Source organism: Mandrillus leucophaeus, unplaced genomic scaffold (genome assembly GCF_000951045.1).
Source record: "Mandrillus leucophaeus isolate KB7577 unplaced genomic scaffold, Mleu.le_1.0 Scaffold568, whole genome shotgun sequence".
NCBI classification, from domain to species: Eukaryota; Metazoa; Chordata; class Mammalia; order Primates; family Cercopithecidae; genus Mandrillus; species Mandrillus leucophaeus.
The window spans coordinates 479,700-490,521 of NW_012106119.1; the positions used below are offsets into that span (position 1 = coordinate 479,700).

Here is a 10,822-nt window from a genome sequence, read left to right on the forward strand (position 1 = left end):
TTTTGCAATCACATTCCTTAACAATGTTCATGGGTTTTGTTATACCCTTCATATCTAAACCATATCCATTCAATCAGACTTTTGCTTACTTCCTAGGACACTGTTCAACACAGGGATCAAGGCTTGCATAAAATAAGTAACCAATGTAAAGTTTAGTTAGGGAGCACTTAATTTAACCAAGGTCTCTAAATGGATTTCTTGTAGGAGATACAAAATTTTCTATTTTGCATGCTAGAATGAATAGGAATCAGACAGAGAAATTTTATATTAGGAACTGAAGAAATGATCTAAGTATTCTTGTCAAAGTTCTCATGAGTGGTTTTCAATGTTTCTCAATTCCTCTTTTTTTTTTTTTTAACCCCATGTTTCAAAATCACTGGAAACTTTAGTTGTAACTCTGACTTCTTCTTTTGAGGTACACTTAATGTTAGAAGTCTCTTAGTCCTACGAGAGTGTGTAGCAGTTTGTCCCTGAGCTCTACCTTTTTTAAATGAAGCTGGGTCTCTGGGCAGCATCTTCTGGGCGAGAGATACAAAAGGTTCCTGGACCTTCTCAACACAGGGAGCCTGCATAATGATGCAAGGGCTGCAACCTCAAAGTACAGGTGAGTATTTCCTCTGTTTCAGAGGAAAGTGGAAGTGTATGATGAAATAAGATCACCCAGAGAGAAGAAGTAGACAAAGAACAGATTGAAGAGCTAGTGATTGGACCAATATAGTAGACTGAAAGGAATTTGAAAGAAAGAGTCATTCTTCAGAGCCAGAACCACAAGCAATTGAAAGAATAAGAAAGCAAATTTTTTGGGGAGGTTTGTATCAGATTTTATTGAAAGTTTAGGGAGACAGAAAAGATTTACATGATAGAAGGTAATCAGGGAAATAATTGATTATTAGATATCTGCTCTTGAAAGTCTTTTGACTAATCTTGAAATCCAGGCAGCAGTATTCTTTCCAATTACCCTGAGTTTGTTTTTGTACTTGCTTTTCTAATTTTTTTGTAAGAGAAAAGCTTCCCATTTTTAATGCATGAAAATTTGACTTTAGCTTCAACCCTTTGCATGTCCATCAATAATGTTTAAAATTTTTTTTTAACGGATACAAAATAGTTGTGCATATTAATGGGCTCCATGTGATATTTTGATATAAGAATATGATGCGTAATGATAAAGTCTGGAAAATTAGATTATCCATCACTTCAAATATTTATCATTTCTTTGTGTTTGGAACATTCCAAATCTACTCTTCTAGCTATTTTGAAATATACAATAAATGATTGTTGGGCTAGGCTCAGTGGCTCACACCTGTAATCTCAGCACTTTGGGAGGCTGAGGTGGGTGGATCACTTGAGGTCAGGAGTTCGAGACCAGCCTGGCCAACATAATGAAATCCCATCTCCACTAAAAAGACAAAAATAAGCTGGGCATGGTGGCATGTGCCTGTAATTCTAGCCACTCAGGAGGCTGAGGCAGGAGAATCACTTGAACCTGGGAGGTGGAGGTTGCAGTGAGCCAAGATTGCCTCATTATGCTCCAGTGTGGGTGATAGAGTGAGACTCCACGTCAAAAAAAAAAAAAAAAAATGTTAACTACAGTTGTCCTACTGTGCTAAGGGACACTAGATTTTATTTCTTCTAGCTAATTGTATTTTTGTAGGCATGAAGCAACCCTTCTCTATCTTCTCTTCCCCATTAACCTTCCTGGCCTCTGGTAGCCACCATTCTATTCACTACCTCCATGAGATCAATTTTTTTAGCTCCCACATAGGAGTCAGAACATGCAATATTTGCCTTTCTGTGCCTGGCTCATTTCACTTAACATGATGTCCTCTGGCTCCACATATGTTGTTGCAAATGGTAGGATTTTATTCTTTTTTATGGGGCAATAATATGCCATTGTATATATTATACTACATTTTCTTTATCCATTCATTTGTTGATAGACACTTAGGTTGATTTCATATGTTGGCTACTGTGAATAGTGCTGCAATAAACATGGGAGTGCAGATATCTCTTGGATATACTGAAGAAACCAAATATCAATACAGGGATATGAGAAATGGGAGACAAAAGTGATGTTTTGAGAAAGGAAATCAATGAAACATGTAATAGTTAAGAGGAAAGAATAAAGATATGGAAATTCCAGTTGGTTGAGCATATGTTTTACCTGTATTCTTTGGGGCCACAGAGCTACTACCTGGTTATTTGTTCTGAGGGAGTTTGTAAGCTCTCTTCTTGCTTTAGATTTTTAACTGCTCTGAGGTTCTTCATCTAGTTTGTTCATTGCTGTAAACTTCCTGGGAATTTTGGCTCCCCGGCCCCCTGGTAACTGTGTTTGTTGTCTTCCTGATTGGACAGAGAAAAGAGGTTGGTGGTCCCTGAAACTCTGGTCTGTGGCTGGGATTTCCATTGCACTCCTCAGTGCTTGCTTCATTGTGAGCTGTGTGGGTAAGTTCTGTACTGAGGTGCATTTTCTTTGCTTCTTTTCCCTTGAATATTCCATACACGTTTCCTAGGATATATTCTCCTCTGCCCCATTAATACATCAATTCTTACTTGGAATGTCACATTTTCCTTGATTTCTCCTTTTCCCTTTGTTGTTCTTCTTCTATCTTTTGAAAACTGAATTCTTGTGGATTTAGTTTACCTGGTTTTATGAGCATTTTCTGAATCATGGCCTCATATATCCATGTTGTTCATTGTAGCCATCATCTAAGGCACCATCTTTCAGGACTGGATTCACTGGTAATCATGTGTTCCTTAGTCACAAAAGTCTTGTATTGGGAGTGCAACTCTAATTGCTGTCATAATTGTGATATTCTGTATTAGATTCTTTGATTCATGTACAGAACCTTTCCAATGTGCGAGGAAAAAGTATTCAAATGAAATGATGGAGATAAAGAGAATACAATATTTCTTCTCTGTTCTGCTTGCCTCCAAATACATGTCTCAAGTTCATTGTGTGAGAAGTCTTAAAGACCTTTTTCCTCTCTGATTCACAATTTGGATTTCTACTCATTGATAAAGTGATTAAATATAGTTGTTGAGCAGCCGGGCGCGGTGGCTCACGCCTGTAATCGCAGCACTTTGGGAGGCCGAGGCGGGCGGATCACAAGGTCAGGAGATCGAGACCATCCTGGCTAACACGGTGAAACCCCGTCTCACTAAAAACACAAAAAATTAGCCGGGCGCGGTTGCGGGCGCCTGTAGTCCCAGCTCCTCGGGAGGCTGAGGCAGGAGAATGGCGGGAACCCGGGAGGAGGAGCTTGCAGTGAGCCGTGATTGTGCCACTGCCCTCCAGCCAGGGGAACAGAGCGAGACTCAAAAAAAAAAAAAAAAAAAAAAAATAGTTGTTGAATAGTCTGGGAGGGAATGAAAGTGACTTCCCCTGTCAATCAGGTCATAGATGTAGCTCCCTCAGAGTTTTAAATAAATCTCACAATATTTAGTAAAATACAAGTAATTATCACCAAAGTTAGAATCTGTTTTACTTTTCAGAATCAAGTGCAAGAGAGAAGGGGTTTAAGAATAGATATTTCATAAAAAGAAACACAAATTCAGGATCTCAAAACATGAACTAAGAGCAGGGCAGAAAGATTTGACTGTATTGAGCTTTAGTTATAGAAGGACAAAAAAGAAATGAGTGAAGAATCAGATCAGATCCTGAGAGGTAAAAGGTCTTGCTGAAAATGAACATTAACATAAAAGTTAATGTTCATTTGAGACATTAAAAATATTTTTATAAATGTTTAAAATTTCCCCTTGGTTGTTACTTAGCCCGTCTGTTGATGTGTGGCTACCTGCAGCTAGAATTATTTACAAAACATCAAAATAACCTGTGTGCTTGCATCAAGGTTATTAAGGCTAAGGAGAAGCAGATATCCAGTGAGTCAATAAATATTTATTGATGACTTTGTGACAGTTACCCTTTTAGGTGTTTGTGATTTAAAAAAGATCAGTTTTCACCTTCAGACTTCCTCCTTTTTTTATAATAAAATATTTTTAAATTATTATTTTAAAATTGTGGGTATATAGTAGGTGTATATATTTATGGGATATATGAGCTGTTTTGAAACCTTTAAGTTGTGTTTGTGATTAATTGTTGCGGGAAACAGGCAGAATCTCTGTTCAAGAGTATGGAGCCTAAATTCTAGTGGTGAAAAGACCAAAAAATTAAATGGGGGATATATATTTTAAAAAAAGTAAGATAAATGAATACAAGCAAATAATAATTTGGCATGGTTTTTATTGGGCTTGCATAGAGAAAGAGTGGTGGGGGTCAGAGGTAAGCCAGCACTGTACAGATATAGAGCTCAAGGCTTTAGAGCAAAATTATAGATGGACGCTAATCCTTCTTCTTCCTTCCTAGTAACTTACCGTTTTACATATGACGAAACTGGCAAAACGCTGTCTGAACTACATTCATATCATTCAAGTCTCACCTGCTTCAGTGAAGGGACAAAAGTGACAGGTAAAGCTTTAAAATGCTTACATAGACTTTCTTTTTTCTCAGGGAGAGAACAGGGTTGAGCTCAAGATTGGTTATTCTATTGTGCATTTGTGTGTGTATGTTTCATGAAAGTCTCTGCTCGGATATTTTCATAATTTCTCTAAACATACATGTTCATGTCAGGCTCTAGACATGCCCCTAAAACAATTCCTTCTTCACACTTCTTGAGCTTGGTAAATATTATAAACCTACATGCATGTAATTTGCTCAGGCCAACCCTGGAAATTATTCATAACAATTCTTACAGTTTTTACATTCCTCTCACCCTCCATCAAATGCATACAATATTTTTTTCAATATTTAAGGTTTCCAATTAATACTACCCATCTCCATCCCAAATACTAGCATTATTCCTGGTCAAATTGGTTCAGGATGAGATTGATGCCTGTCCAAAATATACTGTTGTTAACTTCATATGTGGAGAGTTGGCGGAGTTGAATTTAGGATTATGGTTGGTGTATTAGTCAGTTTTCATGCTGCTGATAAAGACATACCCGAGACTGGGCAATTTATAAAAAAAAGAGTTTTATTGGACTCACAGTTCCATGTGGCTAGGGAGACCTCACAATCATGGTGGAAGGTGAAAGTCATGTCTCACATGGCAGCACACAAGAGAAGAACGAGAGCCAAGTGAAATGGGTTTCCTCTTATCAAACCATCAGATCTTGTGAGACTTATTCACTAACACGAGAACAGTATGGGGGAAACTACGCCCACGATTCAATTATCTCCCACACGGTCCCTCCCACAGCACGTGGGAATTATGGGAGTACAATTCGAGGTGAGATTTGGGTGGGGACACAGAACCAAACCATATCAGTCAGTTTCATGGAAAAGGGTAAGAGCCTTTCCGTCTGGCAGCAGCCATCAGGTAAGTCAAGATGGGTGCATACAAGTACATCCACGAGCTATGGAAAAAGAAGCAGTCTGATGTCATGAGCTTGCTTCTGAGGGTCTGCTACGGGCAGTACCGCCAGCTCTCTGCTCTCCACAGTGCTCCCCACCCCACCTGGACTGATAAAGTGGGCCGACTGGGCTATAAGGTCAACCAAGGTTACTTATATAGGATTCGTGTTCGCCGTGGTGGCCAAAAACACCCAGTTCCTAAGGGTGCAGCTTACAGCAAGCCTGTCTATCATGGTGTTAACCAGCCAAATTTTGCTCCAAGGCTTCAGTCTGTTGCAGAGGAGCGAGCTGGACACCCCTGGGGGTCTCTAAGAGTCCTGAGTTCTTACTGCCTTGGTGAAGATTCCACATAAAAATTTTTGGGGGTTATCCTCATTGATTCATTCTATAAAGCTATCAGAAGAAATCCTGACACCAAACCAGTCCACAAGCACAGGGAGATGTGTGGCCTGACATCCACAGGTTGAAAGAGCCGTGGCCATGGAAGGGGCCAGAAATTCCACCACACTATTGGTGGTTCTCATCAGGCAGCTTGGAGAATGCGCAATACTCTCCAGCTCCACCGTTACTGCTAATATAAGTAAAGTGTGTAAAATTCATACCTAATAAGAAATTTAGGACAGTCAAAAAAAAAAAAAAAAAAAGAAAAGAAAAGAAAAAGGGAAAGAGAAGTGAAGTGCATAGTCTTCTTCCTACCTATGTGGAACACTGCTTCAACAAGTAACATTTGAATGAATATTTTCCTGGAAGCAACAATGGGCACTTAGCTTTTGCCTTCCGAATGCCCTGAAATGGGACAGAGATGGATATTAATTAAATTAACTCCATATCCATCTGGCATAAGAGACTGTTAATTTGCCCCCTAAGTATATCCAATGTAAATGACCAGTCAAGCTGTTCAATACAACTACTTAAAGTTACAGAAAATCTTATGTGATAAAATACAATTATTTTGTATAATACCATGTCAGTAAATAAAAATGCTCCAATTTTAACAACATTCTTTCAAATCATCATGACAATGAAAAATAAAAATAAAAGTCCATACACAAAATTTCCATTTTGATTAAAGTTAAAAAATGACTTAAATCCACACTGTATCTTGTTCAGTTTGTTTCCCACTCAGTTGCAGTCAGAGTGTGGAGACGTTCAGCTGCATAGGAAGAGCTAGAGTTCCCTCAATCCCCCTGCACTCTGCCTAGGCCAGTTTTCTTTTAACTGTTTTGCTTGTCAATCCCCAAAAAGGATTCTGAAAATGTATGTACCCTCCGATACAGTTTAATTTGACATCAGAATTTTCATCATGCTATGGAAGCAAAAGCTTTAATTTCTGGAACATTGTAAATACTGACTTTAAAAAACAAAACTGTTATTTCTCTCTTAAAATGTATTTACTTGTGTGTAAATACTATTACAAAGTGCTAACCCCCATCATCCATTAAAACAAAACTAAACATATATTATTTAACAGTTGGATGTTTTACATCATTCTTCTATCTCCTTGAACTAAAATTTACATGATACTTTTCTCATCTGCCAAAATATGTAGATAAACATGCCTAATATTTCAATTTCCTGTGGACCATTAGGCTTCGTGTGTTATAAAATGTGTTCTGGATTGATTTACTATCATAATTATTATCAGGACATGATGTCAAAACATCACAAAGTTATGATAGATTTTGATAAATCATCAATAATTAAGTAAAACTATTGGAAGTCTAAATCTTAATGAGATGAGTGGAACTTTGAAAAAATGCTATCAAATGTAATTATAATATTATTGCTAACATATTCAACACCAATTCAGCTCCTATTTTCCACTTTAATGACATTAACTAAAAAATCTTGCTCACCTAAGTCAGTAGATAAGAATGAAAAAGGCTTTGTTTGAATGTCACTCAATTTTTGATATTCTTTCAGCATTGTCTGCTTAAGATGATATAGTGATCTATTGTCAAAAATTATTTATAATGGTTTGTAAACTGAGAATTTGATCAGGTTACTCCCAATGTTATAGAAAGTAAAGAATAAGAAATATCACAGAATAATTTTGCAAAAGATTTGTTATTTCTCAGTCAGTAGTTATTTACTTTCTCAAAAGTATACCAAAAGTGTTCTAAAAAGGCTTATCAAATGATTGTGATTTACATCTGTTACTTTCTACACTTGCAAAGTGACTTGATCAGCTCATTATTCTCAGCATAAATTGAGAAAATAAAATATTATTAATTTAATGTTAGTATACCTTGTTGACAGATGCTTTTACTGATCACAGCTGACAATATTTTTTGTTGGCCTTGGAGCTGGCAATTTCACATGTTCAACTTATAAAAAAAGTTTGGCGTATATAGCTCAATTGGCAAAGTCAGTCAAATTTGACTTTCAAAATTCAAATCATATGTTAATACACACTTTGAGACATATTAAAGCAATCATTAATAATGAGCGGAATGCACAATTAAGGTATATTTCTAAAAGCAGCCAATATGCAAATAATATAGATATGGTTAATCTATTTTATTCATTGTATAATATTATAAAAGGAAGAATAAGCTTTTTGGTTTTTAATCACTTAATATGTAATGATATAATAATGTAAAAAATGAATAAAATAGAACTATATGTAATAACATAGATGAATATTAGCAATACAAAACAAAAAAATAAGCCCAAGAAGATCACATATATCATAATTGCTGTTTAAAATTTCAAAACCAAACAAATCTAAACAATTTACTATTTAAGCATACATATATATTTGTTTAAATTATATGTAATCAAAATCATATTGATTATAAGTATAATCAAAATATATCAGTGGATTTATATATGTCTAACTATGGATTTTTTTAATCCTAGAAGAGTGACAAACTGGTACTTGTAAGGGGAGAGAACTGCTAATTGTTTAAGATTCTTAAGCATTTAATACTGTGTGAAAATTAGTAATAGGTAACATTTATTGAGCAATTATTCTATGTTAAGCATCTTTTAAAATGCTTTATACATATTATGTGATTAAATACCCCTGTGAGGTTGGCACTATTATTATTTCCATTTTAGAGATGCAATAACTGAGGCTCAGGAAGGTTATGAATTTGCTCGAAGACATACATGATAAATGCGGGAGCCAGAATTCTAATGAGGCATAATTCTAATTCTCATAACCAACCTGTGAATAGTTATCATTTTGAAAACCCAAGGCTTTGTGGCTTGCCCAAGATTACTGAGCAGAACTGGGTTTCTAGGTTCGTCCGTGTTAGTCATTCAAAATTCTAAGAGGACTTGGTGCTTATAATGTACAAGGGACATGAAAAACAAAACTCAATAATGACTTTTTTTTTTTTTTTGCAAAAAAGAAAATGGAGACAAATCCTGCAGGTAAACTTTAGTAAATATTGAGGACTTAATGTTAAAGGATATTTATTTGAAATCAATTCTAGGGCCTCAAATTATATAATTCAGGAAACAGTAAAAGCATGAATTAAGAGACTGTCTCTACAAAGCAACCACAGATCCTTAATCTTATTTATCACATCTTTCACTCACTCTTTTTTTTCATGTAACACAAAAATAGCCTGGGGATGTTGCCCAGCTTCTTGGAAGTCATTTGATTCCAGCTGCTACTTCATTTCCGGTGAAAAGAACGTTTGGTCTAAGAGTGAGCAGAACTGTGTTGAGATGGGAGCACATTTGGTTGTGTTCAACACAGAAGCAGAGCAGGTACTGTTTCCACTTAAAAAATTATCTAATTGTAGAAAAAAACACATAACGCAAAATTTACTGTCATAACCATTTTTAAGTGTACAGTTCAGTAGCATTTACTATTTTCACATTACTGGGCACCAGATTTCTAGAAATTTTCCATCTTGCAAAACCGCAACTCCCCACCCATTGAACAACAACTATGCATTTCCCCATCCCTGAAAGCCCTGGCAATCACTCCTCTACTTTCTGTTTCTATGAGTTAGACTATTTTAAATACTGTATACAAGTGAAATTATATAGTATCTGTCATTTTTTGAATAATCTATTTCATTTAGTATAATATCCTCAAGATTCATCCATGTTCTCATATAAGACAGGACTTTCTTTCACTTTAGGGCTGAATAACATTCCATTGTATGTGTCTCTCACACTTGTTTTTTGCTTCTTTGTCTTATTTGATTTCTTATTTTCCAGGTTTATTGGAGTGTGACTGACCACCAAAAGTAGCATATATTTAAGGTGTACACTGTGATTTGATATACAAATTTATTATGAAATGGTTACCACAGTCAAGCGAATTAATATATCTATTACCTCATATATTTAGCCTTCTTTTTCTCCTTTTCTGTGGTGAGAACACATAAGATGCCACATTTCCATTCATTTACTTGTCAGTTGTCATTTAGGTTGCTTCCACTTTGTGGCTATTGTGAATAATTCTGCAATGAATGTGGATGTGCAAATAATCTTTTAGAGTTCCTGCTTTCAATTCTTTGGATAAATACCCACAAGTGGGATTGCTGGATCACATGTTAGTTCTATTTTTAATTTTTTGAGGAACCTTCATACCATTTTCATGATGACTGTGCCATTTAACATCACCCGCAAGAGTACCCAAGGGTCTCACTTCACATTCTGATGAACACTTGTTCTTTTCTGTTTTGTTTTTTGAATAGTAGCAATCCTAATGGACGTGAAGTAATATCTCATTGTGATTTTGATTTGTATTCCTTTAACAATTAGTGATGTTGAGCAACTTTTTTTTTTTTTTTTTGAGACAGAGTCTCGCTCTGTTGCCCAGGCTGGAGTGCAGTGGCGCAATCTTGGCTCACTGCAACTTCTGCCTCTTGGGTTCAAGCAATTCTCTGTCTCAACCTCCCGAGTAACTGGGATTACAGGTGCCCACCACCATGCCTGGCTAATTTTTGTATTTTTATTAAAGACGGGGTTTCACCGTCTTGGCCAGACTGGTCTTGAACTCCTGACCTCATGATCCACCCTCCTTGGCCTCCCAAAGTGCTGGGATTACAGGCATGAGCCACTGCACCCGGCTGGCAACTTTTAAAATGTACTGTTGACAATGTGTATATCTTCTTTGGAGAAATGTCTATTCAAGTCCTTGGCCCACTTTTTAACTGGGTTATTTGTTTTATTGTTGTTGAGATGGAGGTGTTCTTTATATATTCTTGATATTAACCCCTTACCAGATATATGATTTGCAAGTATTTTCTTTTATTCCATACGCTGTCTTTTCATTAATTGATTGTTTCCTTTGCTTTGCAGAAGTTTTTAGTTTGATGGAGTTCCATTTGTCTGTTTTCTTGCTTTTGCTCCCCATGATTTTGGTTTCATATCCAATACATTGCCAATTTCAATGTCATGAATCTTTTTGCTCATGTTTTCTTCCTGGAGTTTTACAGTTTT

The 10,822-nt window shown here is 36.2% G+C and overlaps 1 protein-coding gene and 1 pseudogene across 1 annotated transcript in view; both read left to right on the plus strand.

Annotated features, from left to right (window-relative positions):
• Positions 1-387: 387 nt before the first annotated feature.
• The window catches only part of CLEC6A (C-type lectin domain family 6, member A), a 22,459-nt gene continuing 12,024 nt past the window's right edge, over positions 388-10,822 (plus strand). Inside the window, exons 1-4 of the mRNA XM_011998327.1 lie at positions 388-604; positions 2,353-2,442; positions 4,364-4,465; positions 8,988-9,133. Of these exons, the coding sequence (XP_011853717.1) occupies positions 574-604; positions 2,353-2,442; positions 4,364-4,465; positions 8,988-9,133 (369 nt within the window). The 5' untranslated portion in view covers positions 388-573. The remainder of the gene's footprint in view (positions 605-2,352; positions 2,443-4,363; positions 4,466-8,987; positions 9,134-10,822) is intronic.
• On the plus strand, positions 5,386-5,990 carry LOC105552611 (annotated as a pseudogene).